The 20,314-nt window shown below is 39.8% G+C and overlaps 2 protein-coding genes across 2 annotated transcripts; both read left to right on the top strand.

The window, feature by feature from the left end:
• The first annotated feature begins 1,093 nt into the window (after positions 1 to 1,093).
• Positions 1,094 to 2,437, top strand: LOC140860666 (uncharacterized). The gene is made up of 2 exons (XM_073263672.1): positions 1,094 to 1,439; positions 1,620 to 2,437. The coding sequence occupies exons 1-2, from the start codon at positions 1,094 to 1,096 to the stop codon at positions 2,435 to 2,437; spliced, it is 1,164 nt and encodes a 387-aa protein (XP_073119773.1).
• Positions 2,438 to 18,308: 15,871 nt separating this feature from the next.
• Positions 18,309 to 19,652, top strand: LOC140860665 (uncharacterized). Its single transcript, XM_073263671.1, has 2 exons — positions 18,309 to 18,654; positions 18,835 to 19,652. The coding sequence occupies exons 1-2, from the start codon at positions 18,309 to 18,311 to the stop codon at positions 19,650 to 19,652; spliced, it is 1,164 nt and encodes a 387-aa protein (XP_073119772.1).
• The last annotated feature ends 662 nt before the right edge of the window (positions 19,653 to 20,314 follow it).

The raw sequence follows: 20,314 nt of genomic DNA, 5'->3' as shown, positions 1-20,314 counted from the left end.
ATTGCGATTTTACTCACAGGAGAAAGGCAGAAATCTATATATAAAAATAGATGGACGAATTTAAAGGAAAGTAGGATATTCTTGTTGGAAATATTGAATGAATTATGATTGTTGGAAGAAATGGGCTTGAAAGGGTTTGAAATGATTGACTCAAATGGCTTGAAACACTTGTCCCAAGTATTGAAAAATTCAAAAATTTGGTGAAATAAATTGGAGGGAAATGGGAAATTGGTTGTCCCACATTGGAACAACTCCAATTTGTTGTTCACCTTAAATAACCCATGTTTGGTTTATGGGATTGGGCCCTTAGGGCACCAGTTGTTTTGTAAAGGGGCAAGACGCTAATCGATGGAACAAACATGCGAGCGGCCGGCCGGCGATAAAATTTATTTAAAATAATATTTTATTATTTTATTGAGTGCGCCCGGGCGGTAAATCATTACCGCTCGAGCGCATCACCGCGGGACAGAAGTTGGGCGCCCGAGCGGTAATAAATGACCGCTCGAGCACACCGTTCAAAGTAGGTGTGCGCCCGAGCGGTAAAATATTACCGCCCGCGCGCGACACCTATTAGGTGCGAGACAGAAGATTGGCGCTCGAGCGGTAGAAAATTACCGCCCGAGCGTACCTTCTGTGTTCTGAAAAGTCACGACTCTTTCTGGGCTTTTTTCTGTCATGTGTTGCATCCTTACGCCTTCAAACGTGTTGTTTCGTGTATAAGACTATATATACGTTGGTTATAACACAGAAAAATTACACAGAAACATCTGATACCGTATATATCAGATTTCTGATTTCTGAAAAATCTCTCCCTCACTTTCTCAAAGGAAAGTTGAAACTTATTTTCGTTCGCTGAAGTTCGTGATATTTGTAGTGCTGCTATATCACGATCGTTAGTCATTGTATCTTAGAGATGATTGCCGCCAACGTTGAGCACTGTTAACGGGCAATTTCGTCTTGCGGATAGAGAGATTATCTTGCCTCGACTAGTTGTTGTTTCCGTTGCTGCTGTTGTTGTACACGTTTTCAGAATTCGAAGTACACCTTTATAACAATCGCAAGACGAAATTTTTGTATTTCTCGGATTCTGAAGATGTCTACCGTTTTATTCACTCCGCTCGCTTCCGCCCCTGCACATGGAGAAAAGCCGCCAAAGTTTTATGGTGCCGACTTCAAACGTTGGCAGCAGAAGATGCTGTTCTATCTGACAACGCTCAATCTGTCTAGATTTCTGAAGGAGGATCCCCCTATCGTCGTTGATGGCGATTCTGACACCCAAAGGAGGACCGTTGTTGATGCATGGAACCACAGCGATTTTCTGTGCAGAAACTATATTCTGAATGGCCTTGATGACACTCTCTATAGTGTTTATTCATCAGTCAAGACGGCCAAGGAACTCTGGGATTCCTTGGAGAAGAAATACAAAACAAAAGACGCAGGTATAAAGAAGTTCGTGGTTGGAAAATTTCTGGACTTCAAGATGATAGACTCAAAAACTGTAATGAGTCAAGTGCAAAAGATACAAATCATCTTGCATGACTTATTGGCCGAAGGGATGGAAATCAATGAACCATTCCAAGTCGCGTATATCATTGAGAAGTTGCCTCCTATGTGAAAAGACTTCAAAAACTACCTTAAGCACAAACGTAAAGAGTTGAAACTTGAAGATCTTATAGTGCGACTTCGCATTGAGGAGGACAACAGAAATACCGAGGCCAAGTCACATAAAAAGAGGGAAACCGAGGCCAAAGAAAATCTGGCGGAATCTAGTACGAGTCACAAGAGGAAGCGCCCTCATGATGGAAAGCAAAAGGGGAAAGCGAAGAAATTCCAAGGAAGTTGCTACAACTGTGGCAAACCGAATCATATGGCAAGGGATTTCCGAATTCCAAAGAAAAAGAACACAAATCAGAAACGAAATCAATCAAACTTGGTTGAACAAAGGTATGTACCTTTAGCAATTTCTGATATTGATTTAAGTGCCGTTATTTGTGAGACCAACATGGTGGATGATCCGAGAGGATGGTGGATTGATACCGGCTCTACGAGTCACATTTGTGCCGATAAAAATATGTATTCCACCTATGCCACCGTTGGGGATCGAAAGTTTTTCATGGAAAACTCCGCAACGTCCGAAGTTGTGGGAGTGGGAAATGTGGTGTTGAAGATGACCTCGGGTAAAGAGGTGACGCTCAAGAATGTGCTGCATGTGCCAGAAATTCGAAAGAACTTAGTTTCTGGTTCACTCTTGAGCAAGGCTAGATTTAGAATGGTATTTGAATCTGATAAATTTGTGTTAACTAAATCTGGTGTATTTGTTGGGAAAGGGTACCAAGATAGTGGTCTCTTTAAGTTGAATGTAATGAATGTTTCCCGCCTTGAGGCGAAGAATAAAGTTATTGGTTCTGCTTACTTGACTGAAAGTTATGATATATAGCATGAACGATTAGGACATGTTAACTTCAACACGTTGCAAAGACTTGCAAATTTAAATGTAATACCTATGTTTAAAAGAAATCCACAACATAAGTGTGAGATTTGTGTTGAAGCAAAAATGGTTAAAACTCCATTTCATAATGTCACGAGAAGTACTACGCCACTTGAATTAATACATGCTGATGTATGTGATTTAAAAATGGTACAAACACGAGGTGAAAATAAGTACTTTATAACATTCATTGATGATTGCACCAGATTTTGTTACGTATATTTATTGAAATGCAAAGATGAAGCAATTGAAGCTTTCAAGAAATATAAGACTGAGATTGAAAATCAACGAAGTTCGAAAATTAAAATGATTCGAAGTGATCGAGGTGGAGAGTATGTGGCTCCTTTTGAATAATTTTGCTCAACTTCAGGCATCATTCATCAAACGACAGCCCCTTAATCACCTCAATCCAATGGAATTGCAGAATGCAAAAATCAAACATTAAAGGAAATGATGAACGCGTTGTTAATAAATTCGGGCTTACCTCAAAATATGTGGGGTGAAGCGATTCTCTCAGCAACTTACATTCTAAACCGGATTCCAATCAAAGGAAAAGACGAAACACCATATGAACAGTGGAAAGGTCGTAAACCTTCTTACCAATACCTCAAAGTGTGGGGGTGTTTGGCTAAAGTAGAAATACCTAAGCCAAAACAAATAAAAATTGGGCCTAAAACGGTTGACTGTATATTTATTGGTTATGCATACAATAGTAGTGCATATCGATTTTTAGTACATAAGTCAATGATTCCTGGTGTACATGAAGGCACAATTATGGAGTCAAGGAATGTTGTATTCTTTGAAAATATTTTTCCATGTAAAGAAAGGAAAGAAATTAGTTCGTACAAACGAACTCATGAAAACACAACTGAAACTCCACAAAACAACGAGGAACCACGACGCAGCAAGCGTGTAAGAGTTGAAAAGTAGTTTGGTCCTGATTTTCTAACATACATGTTAGATAATGAACCAAGAACTCTTCAAGAGGCTTTATCAAATCCTGAGGCTCTTTTTTGGAAGGAAGCCATACAAAATGAAATAGATTCCATCATGCACAATCATACGTGGGAGTTGGTTGATCTCCCTCCGGGATGTAAATCTTTAGGATCCAAGTGGATTCTTAAAAGAAAATACAAAGAAGATGGATTTATAGATAAATATAAAGCTCGATTAGTGGTTCAAGGTTTTAGACAAAAGGAGGGATATGATTTCTTCGATACCTACTCTCCTGTTTCTAGAATAACATCCATTCGTGTTCTCATAGCTATTGCAGCATTGCATGATCTAGAGATACATCAAATGGATGTTAAAACAGTGTTTTTGAATGGAGAGTTGGACGAAGAAATATATATAAAACAACCAGAAGGGTTTATTGTACCCGAAAAAGAAGGAAAGGTGTGTAAACTAGTCAAGTCATTGTATGGACTCAAACAAGCACCTAAACAGTGGCATCAAAAGTTTGACACTGCAATGTTGTCAAATGGTTTCACAATAAATGAATGTGATAAATGTGTCTACATCAAAGGTACTACAAATGCATATGTAATTGTTTGTCTTTATGTAGATGACATGTTAATCATGGGCAGCAACCGTGAATTGATTGTGAAAACCAAGAAAATGTTGAGACAACATTTTGACATGAAGGATTTGGGATTGTGTGATATTATTCTAGGGATTAAAGTCTCTAGACTTCCTACTGGAATTATGTTATAACAAACTCATTATGTAGAAAAAGTTCTTGAACGATTTAATACCACAAATCGTCCTCCGGCTAGAACACCTATGGAATTGGGTACACATTTAGCCAAAAATAGAGGAGAACCTGTTTCACAAGTGGAATATGCAAGGGTGATAGGAAGTTTAATGTACTTAACTAACTGTACCCGTCCTGATCTTGCATATACTGTAAACAAACTTAGTCGATTCATAAGTAATCCAAGTGAGGATCATTGGAAAGCACTAATGAGAGTGCTTGAATATTTGAAATACACTTCTAGTTATGGAATAGTGTATACAAAATATCCTGCAGTCCTAGAAGAATATTGTGATGCAAATTGGATTTCTGACACGAAAGACTCCAAGTCTACGAGTGGATATGTGTTCACAATCGGTGGAGGAGCGGTGTCATGGAGATCCTCTAAACAAACTTGTATAGCTCGGTCGACTATGGAGTCCGAGTTCATTGCTCTAGATAAAGCTGGAGAAGAAGCCGAGTGGCTTCGAAACTTTCTAAAAGATATTTCATGTTGGAATAAACCGGTGTCTTCCATTACGATTCATTGTGACAGTCAGTCAGCAATAGGAAGAGCACAAAGTAGTATGCACAATGGTAAATCTCGACATATTCGTCGAAGACACAATACCATAAGACAATTGATCTCGAATGGGGTTATTTCGGTTGACTATGTGAAGTCAAAGGAAAACTTTGCGGATCCGCTTACAAAAAAATATAAATAGAGATCAAATGTACAAACTACTTGGAGGAATGGGTTAAAGTCCACAAATTAAAAATATTTATAGCGGTAACCCAACCTTGAGAATTGGAGATCCCAAAACTTTGGTTCAATGGGACAACTAAGTTATAAATATTAGTCCGAGTGCTTGGAATTGTTACTTTCTCATTCCTGAAATATCCAAGTATAAATGACTTGCAAAATGTGGTGAGGTTAAGTTTTCTTTTAATGATTCCTATACCTATAAGGTGGAGTAACGCAGGATACTCTTGATAGGAGATCACCTATATAAGTGCGAAATATTGGCCGCTTTGATTGCAACACTTATGAATCTAAGATACGGTCCAGGGCTGAAATGGACACAACGTGAGAACAAAATATGTTAGAGTATTGTTATGAAAGTACTATTGTCTTGGTTTACACAAACGGTTGACTAGTTCAAGACATCGCGTCACTATGCAACTAGTAAATCCGATAGTATTTTACTACGGTAGGTTCAAAGCCACAAGCTACCTATCCTGATGTAAGAATAACTCAAAATGACTTTCTAGTGAGAATGATAATTTATGTGAAATTCATTCATGTGGGGGATTGTTGGAAATATTGAATGAATTATGATTGTTGGAAGAAATGGGCTTGAAAGGGTTTGAAATGATTGACCCAAATGGCTTGAAACAATTGTCCCAAGTATTGAAAAATTCAAAAATTTGGTGAAATAAATTGGAGGGAAATGGGGAATTGATTGTCCCACATTGGAACAACTCCAATTTGTTGTTCACCTTAAATAACCCATGTTTGGTTTATGGGATTGGGCCCTTAGGGCACCAGATGTTTTGTAAAGGGGCAAGACGCTAATCGATGCAACAAACACACGCGCGCGCGACCGGCTGGCCGGCGCGGCGAGGCGAGGTGAGGCGAGGTCTTATGATAAATTATTCTTTTTGGATAAAATTTATTTAAAATAATATTTTATTATTTAATTGAGTGCGCCCGGGTGGTAAATAATTACCGCTCGAGCGCATCACCGCGGGACAGAATTTGGGCACCCGAGCGGTAATAAATGACCGCTCGAGCGCACCGTTCAAAGTAGGTGTGTGCCCGAGCGGTAAAATATTACCGCCCGCGCGCGACACCTTTTAGGTGTGAGACAGAAGATTGGCGCTCGAGCGGTAGAAAATTACCGCCCGAGCGCACCTTCTGTGTTTTGAAAAGTCACGACTCTTTCTGGGCTTTTTTTGTCATGGGTTGCATCCTTACGCCTTCAAACGTGTTGTTTCATGTATAAGACTATATATACGTTGGTTATAACATAGAAAATTTACACAGAAACATCTGATAACGTATATATCAGATTTCTGATTTCTGAAAAATCTCTCCCTCACTTTCTCAAAGAAAAGTTGAAACTTATTTCCGTTCGCTGAAGTTCGTGATATTTGTAGTGCTGTTATATCACGATCGTTAGTCGTTGTATCTTAGAGACGATTGCTGCCAACGTTGAGCACTGTTAATGGGCAATTTCGTCTTGCGGATAGAGAGATTCTCTCGCCTCGACTAGTTGTTGTTGCCGTTGCTGCTGTTGTTGTACACGTTTTCAGAATTCAAAGTACACCTTTATAACAATTCTCCCGTGTGACAAGAGAAACAAATTCCTTAGGAAAATTATATATTTATGGAAACGAATTCTCAAATTATGATTAGGAACAAATCAACTACTCAAGTTCAAGTCAACTTCTAATAGAATTTGGCCAATGTTAAAATATTTTACTAAAATATGTTCAAACAATAGATTTCCTAGTATACAGAAACTTATTAGATTGTCTCAAAAATCTTCGATCTGTTATACTCGATATTCTCAAAAATATTAATTTTCACAGATCAAAGTCCACCTGTCACATGTGCCTACTCTTGGAAATATTACTAGCTACAAGCTTTGCAACAAGTCTAAATTTTTTAATGGAAAACACTCGATTTTATATGAAAAATGGTTATTTAATTATTTTATAAATTTGGCTACACAATCTGCATGGCCCAACCCAACCTAACCTTATCTTCTTCAGAGGATTCAATTGTTCAAATTTCGATGTTGACTTTTATAATTTGAAATAAAAACATTAAAACTCTTTGAAAATAGTCGTTGAAAATATTTTATTAAAAATATTGTTCGGTATATTTCATGTTACACAAAAACTTATTAGATAGTCTCAAGGATCTTCTATTGTGCTCGATCCATGATCTCAAAAATATTATTTTTCGTGTAGATATAGATCAAAGTCCACAGGCACAGACGATTGCTCTTGGAAATATTATTAGTTACACTGTTCGCAAGAAGCCTAAATTTTTTAAAGGAAAACACTCGATTTTATACGGAAAGTCGTTATTTAATTATTTTATAAATAAGGCTGAGGCATTACACAATCTGGATGACCCAACTCAACTTATCTACTTCGGAGGGTTCGGTTTGAATGGGCTACTCTGAAGTATGATCTGATTCAATTGTTAAAATTACAAATATCGATGTTGATTTATATAATTTGAAATAAAAACATTAAAACTCTTTGAAAATAGTTTGACAAATATTTTTATTTTAGAAACACATTAAAAATCAGATCGGCGCCACCCTTTTATATTTGTGTGCTTTTCTGAATGAAATAAAAAAAAATTGGAGTCTTTACACCTATAGATTTATTTTTTTCTCCATTATTAAATACTTCATATTCATGTTTGTTTATCTGAGCCTAAAATATCTTACCAAGCCTCTAAATAGTTTTCAATTTGATAGAGTAGGTAAGCACTTGATCGTAATCAGGTGTTCGATTTTTCCTACAAACATTTTCTTGAACTAGCATGTTGTACTTGGCTTTTCTAGTGCAATTTACCAGACTAGTGTGGTTTGTGGTATTGTGTTAGTCCGGAGGTTTATCCAGTGTATACCAAAAGAGACTAAAATTTCAATCAGACTAGACTTCAGAGCCTCCAATAATGAATCAGAATACGAGGCCTTGTTACTCGGCCTTAAGGCAGCGCGGAATTTGGGGGTTTCCCGAGCTATCCTATATTCCGATTCCCAATTAGCTATTCAACAGGGCAATGGAAAGTTTGAAGTCAAAGACGATAAAATGAGAAAATATGCCAATGCATTGGACAAGGCCAAAGAAGGATTCACAGATCTGAAATTAGAGCTAATTCCCCAAACAGAGAACATCAAGGCTGACCACTTGGCCCATTTAGCCAGCACTTTGAGTGACCGACCGGATCCCATTGTCACGGGTCGGGAGCTCGTTTCCCAGCTGGAAACTTTGGATGACATGCTAGCCCAAGTACCAGAAGGGGATTGGAGGTATGATATACACAAATATCTAACTACAAAAGAACTGCCAAGCGATAATAAAAAAAGCAAGGGAAGTAAAAAGAAGGGCCCTCCGCTTTGTCATGATCAATCAGATTCTGTTCAAGCGATCCTTCTCTCAGCCTTTGTTAAAATGCTTGGGCCCGGATGAGGCCAATTATGTGTTGCAATAAATTCATGAGGGATCTTGTGGCAGTCACCTGGGCAGTCTTGCCCTAGCTCGAAAAGCACTTTTGGCAGGATTCTTCTGGCCTACCATGCGAAAAGACTTATCAGCTCTGGTTAGTTCATGTTATAATTGTCAGAGACATGCTAACTTACAGTGGAGACCGGCAGAATACATGAAGGCAGTAGTAGCTGCTTGTTCTTTTGATCAGTGGGGAATGGATATTGTAGGACCATTCCCTGTTAGCACGGGGCAAAGAAAGTTTTTATTGGTCGCGGTCGACTATTTCTCTAAATGGGTGGAGGCCGAGCCCCTAGCTAAAATTACAGAAAATGAAGTGCTCAATTTTCTGTGGAAAAATATAGTATGCCGTTTTGGAATCCCTCGCAGGTTGGCCTCGGACAATGGGAGGCAGTTCTGTGACTCCAAAGTTCGAGCATGGTGTCAAGAGATGAAGATTGAACAAGTTTTCACCTCTGTTGCATACCCTCAAGGGAATGGACAGGTTGAGGTTACCAACAGGATGATTGTCCAAGCTCTCAAAACACGGCTAGATGCAGCTAAGGGAAAATTGGCAGACGAACTCCCTTCTGTATTATGGTCCTATCGAACTACAACTCGATCTGGTACAGGTGAAACTCCTTTCAGTATGGTGTATGGGACGGAAGCAGTTCTCCCGGCAGAAATTGGACAAGAGAGTGCGAGGATAATGGCGTATGGGGCAAACAATCCAGCACTACGAGCAATGGATTTGGACTTACTCGAAGAACATAGGTCCCGAGAAGCACTTAGGCTCGCAGCCTATCGTAAACGAATGACCCAGGCTTACAACAAAAGAGTATACCCTAAAGTTTTTCAGGAGGGAGATCTGGTTATGCGCAAGATACAACATCCAGGGGAAAGAGGAAAGCTGGAGGCCAAGTATGAAGGCCCATTCAAAGTAATAGGAAAAGCTGGAATTGCGGCATATTATCTGGAAGATGCCCAAGGCAAGAAGGGTAAAAGGCCCCGGAATGCTCAGCACTTGAAAAAATACTATCCATAAGCAGGCCAGCCCGGGTTTCACCACAGTATCTATAACTCATCAAGTTGGTCCTTAACCAGTGGGTTTTTTTACGTTATGAAAGTCAGTCCTGTTTTTATTTATCTCAGGGTCAGTCCTGTTTTATGTCAATTTTGTTTTTAAGAAAAAAAAAAAAACAATCGCGCAGTAGGAGCCAATTTTTCTTATAATGCATTAGTACTTTTAGACATTCCTTACAAAGCCCAGGCAGGTCTGGCACTCAAAGTCCACTTCAGTGGCACGCAAAGACCACATCAGTGGAACTAAAAGCCCAGGCAGGTCTGGCACTCAAAGTCCACTTCAGTGGCATGCAAGGACCACATCAGTGGAACTAAAAGCCCAGGCAGGTCTGGCACTCAAAGTCCACTTCAGTGGCATGCAAGGACCACATCAGTGGAACTAAAAGCCCAGGCAGGTCTGGCACTCAAAGTCCACTTCAGTGGCACGCAAGGACCACATCAGTGGAACTAAAAGCCCAGGCAGGTCTGGCACTCAAAGTCCACTTCAGTGGCATGCAAGGACCACATCAGTGGAACTAAAAGCCCAGGCAGGTCTGGCACTCAAAGTCCACTTCAGTGGCACGCAAGGACCACATCAGTGGAACTAAAAGCCCAGGCAGTTCTGGCACTCAAAGTCCACTTCAGTGGCAGGCAAGGACCACATCAGTGGAACTAAAAGCCCAGGCAGGTCTGGCACTCAAAGTCCACTTCAGTGGCACGCAAGGACCACATCAGTGGAACTAAAAGCCCAGGCAGGTCTGGCATTCAAAGTCCACTTCAGTGGCATGCAAGGACCACATCAGTGGAACTAAAAGCCCAGGCAGGTCTGGCACTCAAAGTCCACTTCAGTGGCACGCAAGGACCACATCAGTGGAACTAAAAGCCCAGGCAGGTCTGGCACTCAAAGTCCACTTCAGTGGCACGCAAGGACCACATCAGTGGAACTAATATCCCAGGCAGGTCTGGCATTCAAAGTCCACTTCAGTGGCATGCAAGGACCACATCAGTGGAACTAAAAGCCCAGGAAGGTCTGGCACTCAAAGTCCACTTCAGTGGCACGCAAGGACCACATCAGCGGAACTAAAAGCCCAGGCAGGTCTGGCATTCAAAGTCCACTTCAGTGGCATGCAAGGACCACATCAGTGGAACTAAAAGCCCAGGCAGGTCTGACACTCAAAGTTCACTTCAGTGGCACGCAAGGACCACATCAGTGGAACTAAAAGCCCAGGCAGGTCTGGCATTCAAAGTCCACTTCAGTGGAACGCAAGGACCACATCAGTGGAACTAAAAGCCCAGGCAGGTCTGGCACTCAAAGTCCACCTCAGTGGCACGCATGGACCACAACAGTGGGACTAAAAGCCCAGGCAGGTCTGGCACACAAAGTCCACCTCAGTGGCCCACCAATGGAATTCAAAACCCAGACAGGTCTGGTACTTAAAATTAGTAATTAGCAATACTAACACCCACATTTTGGTGGGTAATTGAAAATCCTAGTATGATTCAAGCTCGAGGGTCACAGTAGAGCATTAAAGAGCTTAGAAAAGGTACTAATTTGCATTCAACTAGTCCAGGCACCCTTGAAGGTCGGAATTCAATTCTCACTCATCCAGTCCGGGTACATATAGTTCGGGTTTTAGGGATACACTGGATTAATTATGACTTGATTCAACCAGTCCGGATATATGTAGGTCGGGCCCTTAAAAGATTTATACTTGATAAATTTTGTGGGTGGATTTGCATGCACATTTATAACAGTAAAACTATGTTAGAAAAGGAAAATTCTTAAATAAACCTGAACTGGGCAAAAACATTCATATGTGAAAGAGTAAACAATGTATTAGCCCTACCTGGGCAACAACCAAAATCAATGACCTCGCAGGGTCTACCATTTAGATCATGTTTTTAAACAATATTTATACAAATAATCAAAGGGCGGGGGCGTCCTGTGACCTTGAGCTCTGATCGGGATCTTCTGGCTTCTCTTGCTCGGCCTCCTCCGAGTCTTCATCGGGCATGTCATCAAGAGCCTTGGTACAATCTAGGAAAAGGGCGGGGTGCTCGGCTTCTGAGTACCCATTAGCCCTGAACTGGGCTAAGCACCCCTTGAAACCCTCATCAAAGAAGGTAGCCGCCTTCTCAGCTACGGCATTAGCAAAATCGGCGGAATTCAAGAATTCTCTTTTCCCGACCTCCTTAGCAGCCTCAAGTTCCCGAGTCAGGGCCCGTACTTGGTTCTTTAGTTCAATCTTATCCACTTCCAGCTCGGCAGTCTTTTTATGAGCAGCCTCCAGAGCATCCCGTGTGGATTCAATCTCCACCCTCATCTCGGTCACCTTTTCCTCATGATCAGCCTTCATTTCCCGGGTTTTTCGTAGGAGCTCAGAAATCCGAGCAACGAAGGCCTCCTGGTTCAGGTTGTGTTCCTCCCGGTCTTTGAAAGCTCGGCTGGTGATCTCCCCTCTCCAAGCTAGAGCCTGTGAAAACACGAAGGGTAAAACCCAGCTCGGTACATGACAGCTCAGTATACAAAGTAAGATCGAAAAGTGAAATATACCTGCAGGGAGGCAAGAGCGAAGTTTTGTTCAGCTTCCAAGGTAGGCACTCCTTGAAGGATTTTTAAATCAGAACGAGAAATCAGGTTCTGCATTATGCCTAGGCACCCTTGGGGGTCGGGCTTCGAGAAAAATGACATCTCTGGGACCCCGGGCTGATCGGGCATTCCCTGAGGTTCAGCGTCAGGTAGGGACTTGAACTCTATTATGGGTTCTTTGCCACGAGCTCGGGACGAGGAAACAATGGACGGCTGCTCAAGCTCGGGAAGACTAGTGCTGGGTTTTTCCTTGGTTTTGGAAGTTTTCTTTTTTGACTGTTCAGTGGAGGTTCGGGATGAGTTCTGGCCTCACTGTCCTCTGTTTTCTTCCTCTTCAAGTTCTTCAGTGCAGCTCTGAAGTTGGCAGGCATAGCGGCAGATTTGATCCTGTCGTCTAAATATATATATATATATATATATATATATATATATATATATACATATATAAAAATACGGTAAATCAAAGGCATAAGGGGAATCATTCTAAGATAAGGATAGCACGGGTACAGGGGTACTACCTACATCCCCTTGGATCTCTACTCCCTTCCCACTGAAGCCATAATGACAGAGCAGATCCTCCTCAATCAGGCTCTCAATATCAAAAGTTTGCGCGGACATGGTATTGATAAAATTGGTAAAGTTGTGAGTAGGCAGGGCTGGAAGTTCAGGACTGGTAAAGTTCATAGCCCAGTTAGACCGGCATTCCCATGGCTGGTTGGGGTTGACAAAAAAATATTTGTTTGTCCAGCCTTTGTGTGAGCTAGGCTTACCCTTCAAAAAGGGGTATTCGGGTCGCATGGAAATATAGAAGCGGCCCGGGGCGGTTTTCTTAATTTGCAAAAAGTAAATGAAATTTCCTATGTCTAAGGGAATTCGGAAAAAACAAAAAAGTACACCTAATGATAGAATTGAACTAAAAGAGTTCGGGGATAACTGACTCGGGAACACACAAAAGTACTGACATAAGTAGGAAATGCAGTTCGGGACTGGAAATCTTAAACCCATCTTGATTTGATCTAGGCTGAAGCTCAAGAAATTAGGGGGGGGGGGTCTGTGAGCCCGGTCTTTACGGCCCGGGATTATAAGATCATAGGTATCGGGCATTCCCGATTTCTCCCTAATGAGGGGACCTAGGTCTGGACTTAGATGGGAGGCCAGGACTTCATACCATTTTTTCCCTTTGGCAGATAATCGGGCTTCATCCGACCTGAGTTTGTGCAGTCGCTTTAATTTTTCTATACGAGTCTCCGACAGATCCAGCTCTGAGCTTGGATTATTGGAATCGGAGGGCTCGGGGTTGTTAGAGGGAGAATTGGATGCTTCAAAAAAGGCTACTATCTCTTGAACAGAAGTCTCGTCTGGGGAGGACATATTAATCAGCCTAGTGTAAGGACGGTAGGACTTACAGGTGAAAGAGTTGTAGCTCGGGAGTGACACAAACAAGACAGACGCAGTAGTCCGGGTCGGGCGAGCTCTTGAAATTTTTGCAGCGTAACAGTACAAGAGTGAAAGGTAAAAAAAAAAAAAAAAACAAGATTTTACCGATTCATATATATATAGATGGTGAATCGATCTGGACCGTTGATTTTTTACTGGATCTACGGCTCGGGACGGGACAAGTCAAGGTTTTTGGTTTCGATAAATGAACCGTCAGGGGACATCTGAGCCGTTCATGAAAAACACATCACGCGGATCCTGATCTGGACCGTCCAAAAGAAACACATTTCATGAATAAAATGCTGGATTGTTCTAGGGACACATGTACAGTGCGGGGACCGGACTCCATTCTTAGTCTAAACTCATTCTTCTTTTAGACCAGTTCGGGAGGTACTATTGATACCTCGTGAAATTATTTTAACCCGAATCCATTCGTTATGGGTTTATGAGGGTTGGCCCAATTATTGAATTATAATCATTAGGTAAGGTTCAGCCCAGTTTTACACCTGTTAGGGCTTTACTTAAACTGGGCTGTTATTTATGGGCCGACCAAAGCTGGCCCCTAATGTGCTGGATGGACTTCTCTTACATGCATTGTGGATAAGTTTGACCATCTCGAGATATTTATGAGATGGGGATAAACTTGAAGGCGGTCCAATGGATGAAGAGTCTCAGTACAGGACATGTTATAATTCGACTAGGTAACTTACTCTATTTTTCCTATAAATACAGGTATTGTTATGGTTGTATTATTCATTACTCACTTTTACATTCACGCACTCATATCTCTCAGTTTTTGCATTAATCATACCCTCTGCCTTCAAGACACTGACTTAGGCTTCGGAGGGGTCACGCCGAAAACACTTTCGGCGTCCCTTTGACCTAGCTGTTGCTTGTGCAGTTCTGCCATACCCGACCTGACCTACTTTCTAAAGGATTTGGAGGATCCATTCTACCAGACCGAACTCGAGGTAAAATTTCAACATCATCAAACTTGAAAAGAGAGCTCTTGTAAAAATTATTTCCGATGGCCCCAAAATAAATAGGTGAGCGATTTGTTCTAAAACATTCGAGAAAGGACGGTCAAAGATTGTCTCAAATCTCTTTATACAAATTTCTAATGGAATTAATTGACTAAGAAATATTTCCAAGTAAATTTGTACAAAGGCATGTAACTTCAATGCTCTGAAATGTTGTAACAAACTCTGCATGAAGAAAGTAGCCAGAGAATATTTTGTGATCATGTGAAGTCTTTGTTAAAACATTTCATAATACTTTGGAACATACTTGCACATATAAATCTTTGTTTTATGTTTTGTCGAAAATTATATAAATTTGTATATAGGTTTACTTGACAATTAATACTTTTGGATAGTGTATGTAAGTATTGTGTGGCTACTTTCACTGTTTCACATGCTAATAGTCAGACGAGAGTTTCTAATAACCGTGGAATCGAAATCAAAACCTTTTCTAAAAAATAAGAATCGAAACCGTAGAATTGGAGCTTACGATTCGCATTCCAAAAAAATGAGAAACCAATACCAAAACCATATATTATTTTTAATTTTAAGATCTCATAGTATACTATATCCTTAAATTTATGTAATTAAAGTACTTGATCTAAAAAATTAAATTTAACTTTTATTTTTATTGTCCTTGGAAGGAAACTAAATGATGTTATTGTTTTTTAGAGAATAATATTTTAAAAAAAAACTTTGATGTCATTTTATTTTTCTTTTTAAATTAAAAAAATTAAATTTTATTTAAATCGATTTTAAAAAATTAAATTATGGCTTCGGTTTTTGGAACTATGTTTGGGCTTACCTGCAAAAGTTTGAGTGAGAATATCCAATAGGCGAAACTAATTGGGGTAAATATTGATTTTTCTAAGAAACTATGAATATACTTGTATAATATTGAGGCTTGAGAGATAATATCTGCTGTCCAAAAAAAAAGAGATAATATCTAATAATTGGCGTAAAAAACTAGAATTATACGCGGGGTTCAGAATTATATCTGGGGTTGTATTCATTATTTAAATATTAATGCGCCAAACTATATAATGAATTAAGGATAATATTTCAACGAATATATAAAAATATGTATTAGTAATAAAAATTAACTCGTGTGAAAATCATACAATAGTTTTTGTGAAATTACATAATCATGAGCAGTCAAAGATTTCGATAATAAAAATCATATGCACAAAGCAATATTTTCACATATTAATTTCTTTATTAAAAGTGTACCTAATTAACTTAGTGCAATACAAGATATAATTTTTAACAAAAATCCATTAACACAAAAAATTCAGAAGTAACCAAAAGAAATACTTAAACAAGAGTGGGAAAAAAAAACATAGCATGACAGATAACACAAATTATTAGACCATAATCTCAAATTAGACGAACAAATTAAAAAATATTGGTGAATTAAAGCAGTGACTAGTCTTGGGCTCGTGCCATATTGCCATTCGAGTAGTGCACCAATAACAATAAGAGATGAACAATTAAAGGTTTAATAAATTAAATAAGTACTGGGTTGGATTTAAAACGATAAATCGTTATTGGCTGAAGTGTGTAACAGTAAAACATTAAAAATTTAAACTATTTATATGGTCAATATCCAAAAAGGGAAGGGATTGGATTAGGCTGAAGCCCAGTACTGTTCCTAATTATACTAATAGATTCACAATTTCGTAGTATATCGAACCAATTTTATTTTTTTTATGTGGGAACCCACAGCCGCTATCTTTCGGTGCGCTCTGGGTAAACCTCCGTACTAACGCAATAGCCTGCAAACTACGCTAGTCAGGTAAACCACATGGGGGGCCGGGGGCTAGTATATCGCACCAAGAATTCACCTATTCCACCAATTACTTGGACACCTCCATGGGGAGCCAGTATATCGCACCATATTTGCAACAAATCGATGTCGTATATATAATGCACAGTTGCAAACTAAATAGGAGGCAATTGCCTCTAAGAGGGTGTTCAAGTTGGTGGAGTAGATGAATTCTTGGCCAGAGGTCGGAGTTCGAATATTCTCCCTACCAACACCTTCTTGGACTAGCCCGTCACACAGTGCTTGATTAATGTGGTATACTAACGTAGTTTGCAGGCTATTGCGTTAGTTCGGGGGTCCACGTCACAAAAAATATATATATAGTCTGTGCTTGCTTGCCTGCTATTTAGTTTAAAGTTTATATCATAACATATATATATATATATATATATATATATATTCCACGTATATTTATTAATTAATTCGAAACAAATTATAAATTACAATATTATGCATAAAATAATTTAAATTGCCTTGTTGATCTCCATCTTTCTCGAATCTCGATGGTGCACCTTTCCAATTCCGCCGATCTCTGCCCTTGGCGAGACTACTTTAATTTTTCATTGTTTCCGATTTATCTACAATATTCACTTAACAACACTATTATTGATTCGATAAACAAAAAAAGACATTCGAATTAGTTGCATTCATGGTGACAAATTAATTAATCAATTTGCATGTAAAGCATGCAGTATAAGTGCGATCAAAGTTAGATAAACGAAACAAAAGAGGGAGCTTCAGAAACGACGGAACTCGGACTAAAATTTTATTCGAGAACTCGCGAAATTAAAATTGTGGAAGATGAACTTGGAGAAGAAATTGTAGCCAGATTGCGATTTTACTCACAGGAGAAAGGCAGAAATCTATATATAAAAATAGATGGACGAATTTAAAGGAAAGTAGGATATTCTTGTTGGAAATATTGAATGAATTATGATTGTTGGAAGAAATGGGCTTGAAAGGGTTTGAAATGATTGACTCAAATGGCTTGAAACACTTGTCCCAAGTATTGAAAAATTCAAAAATTTGGTGAAATAAATTGGAGGGAAATGGGAAATTGGTTGTCCCACATTGGAACAACTCCAATTTGTTGTTCACCTTAAATAACCCATGTTTGGTTTATGGGATTGGGCCCTTAGGGCACCAGATGTTTTGTAAAGGGGCAAGACGCTAATCGATGGAACAAACATGCGAGCGGCCGGCCGGCGATAAAATTTATTTAAAATAATATTTTATTATTTTATTGAGTGCGCCCGGGCGGTAAATCATTACCGCTCGAGCGCATCACCGCGGGACAGAAGTTGGGCGCCCGAGCGGTAATAAATGACCGCTCGAGCACACCGTTCAAAGTAGGTGTGCGCCCGAGCGGTAAAATATTACCGCCCGCGCGCGACACCTATTAGGTGCGAGACAGAAGATTGGCGCTCGAGCGGTAGAAAATTACCGCCCGAGCGTACCTTCTGTGTTCTGAAAAGTCACGACTCTTTCTGGGCTTTTTTCTGTCATGTGTTGCATCCTTACGCCTTCAAACGTGTTGTTTCGTGTATAAGACTATATATACGTTGGTTATAACACAGAAAAATTACACAGAAACATCTGATACCGTATATATCAGATTTCTGATTTCTGAAAAATCTCTCCCTCACTTTCTCAAAGGAAAGTTGAAACTTATTTTCGTTCGCTGAAGTTCGTGATATTTGTAGTGCTGCTATATCACGATCGTTAGTCGTTGTATCTTAGAGATGATTGCCGCCAACGTTGAGCACTGTTAACGGGCAATTTCGTCTTGCGGATAGAGAGATTCTCTTGCCTCGACTAGTTGTTGTTTCCGTTGCTGCTGTTGTTGTACACGTTTTCAGAATTCGAAGTACACCTTTATAACAATCGCAAGACGAAATTTTTGTATTTCTCGGATTCTGAAGATGTCTACCGTTTTATTCACTCCGCTCGCTTCCGCCCCTGCACATGGAGAAAAGCCGCCAAAGTTTTATGGTGCCGACTTCAAACGTTGGCAGCAGAAGATGCTGTTCTATCTGACAACGCTCAATCTGTCTAGATTTCTGAAGGAGGATCCCCCTATCGTCGTTGATGGCGATTCTGACACCCAAAGGAGGACCGTTGTTGATGCATGGAACCACAGCGATTTTCTGTGCAGAAACTATATTCTGAATGGCCTTGATGACACTCTCTATAGTGTTTATTCATCAGTCAAGACGGCCAAGGAACTCTGGGATTCCTTGGAGAAGAAATACAAAACAAAAGACGCAGGTATAAAGAAGTTCGTGGTTGGAAAATTTCTGGACTTCAAGATGATAGACTCAAAAACTGTAATGAGTCAAGTGCAAAAGATACAAATCATCTTGCATGACTTATTGGCCGAAGGGATGGAAATCAATGAACCATTCCAAGTCGCGTATATCATTGAGAAGTTTCCTCCTATGTGAAAAGACTTCAAAAACTACCTTAAGCACAAACGTAAAGAGTTGAAACTTGAAGATCTTATAGTGCGACTTCGCATTGAGGAGGACAACAGAAATACCGAGGCCAAGTCACATAAAAAGATGGAAACCGAGGCCAAAGAAAATCTGGCGGAATCTAGTACGAGTCACAAGAGGAAGCGCCCTCATGATGGAAAGCAAAAGGGGAAAGCGAAGAAATTCCAAGGAAGTTGCTACAACTGTGGCAAACCGAATCATATGGCAAGGGATTTCCGAATTCCAAAGAAAAAGAACACAAATCAGAAACGAAATCAATCAAACTTGGTTGAACAAAGGTATGTACCTTTAGCAATTTCTGATATTGATTTAAGTGCCGTTATTTGTGAGACCAACATGGTGGATGATCCGAGAGGATGGTGGATTGATACCGGCTCTACGAGTCACATTTGTGCCGATAAAAATATGTATTCCACCTATGCCACCGTTGGGGATCGAAAGTTTTTCATGGAAAACTCCGCAACGTCCGAAGTTGTGGGAGTGGGAAATGTGGTGTTGAAGATGACCTCGGGTAAAGAGGTGACGCTCAAGAATGTGCTGCATGTGCCAGAAATTCGAAAGAACTTAGTTTCTGGTTCACTCTTGAGCAAGGCTAGATTTAGAATGGTATTTGAATCTGATAAATTTGTGTTAACTAAATCTGGTGTATTTGTTGGGAAAGGGTACCAAGATAGTGGTCTCTTTAAGTTGAATGTAATGAATGTTTCCCGCCTTGAGGCGAAGAATAAAGTTATTGGTTCTGCTTACTTGACTGAAAGTTATGATATATAGCATGAACGATTAGGACATGTTAACTTCAACACGTTGCAAAGACTTGCAAATTTAAATGTAATACCTATGTTTAAAAGAAATCCACAACATAAGTGTGAGATTTGTGTTGAAGCAAAAATGGTTAAAACTCCATTTCATAATGTCACGAGAAGTACTACGCCACTTGAATTAATACATGCTGATGTATGTGATTTAAAAATGGTACAAACACGAGGTGAAAATAAGTACTTTATAACATTCATTGATGATTGCACCAGATTTTGTTACGTATATTTATTGAAATGCAAAGATGAAGCAATTGAAGCTTTCAAGAAATATAAGACTGAGATTGAAAATCAACGAAGTTCGAAAATTAAAATGATTCGAAGTGATCGAGGTGGAGAGTATGTGGCTCCTTTTGAATAATTTTGCTGAACTTCAGGCATCATTCATCAAACGACAGCCCCTTAATCACCTCAATCCAATGGCATTGCAGAATGCAAAAATCAAACATTAAAGGAAATGATGAACGCGTTGTTAATAAATTCGGGCTTACCTCAAAATATGTGGGGTGAAGCGATTCTCTCAGCAACTTACATTCTAAACCGGATTCCAATCAAAGGAAAAGACGAAACACCATATGAACAGTGGAAAGGTCGTAAACCTTCTTACCAATACCTCAA

Source organism: Henckelia pumila, chromosome 4 (assembly GCF_033568475.1).
Source record: "Henckelia pumila isolate YLH828 chromosome 4, ASM3356847v2, whole genome shotgun sequence".
In the NCBI taxonomy this organism is placed as follows: domain Eukaryota; kingdom Viridiplantae; phylum Streptophyta; class Magnoliopsida; order Lamiales; family Gesneriaceae; genus Henckelia; species Henckelia pumila.
The sequence above is the reverse complement of the archived record's forward strand: the minus strand, read 5'-3'. Positions and strand labels throughout refer to the sequence as shown.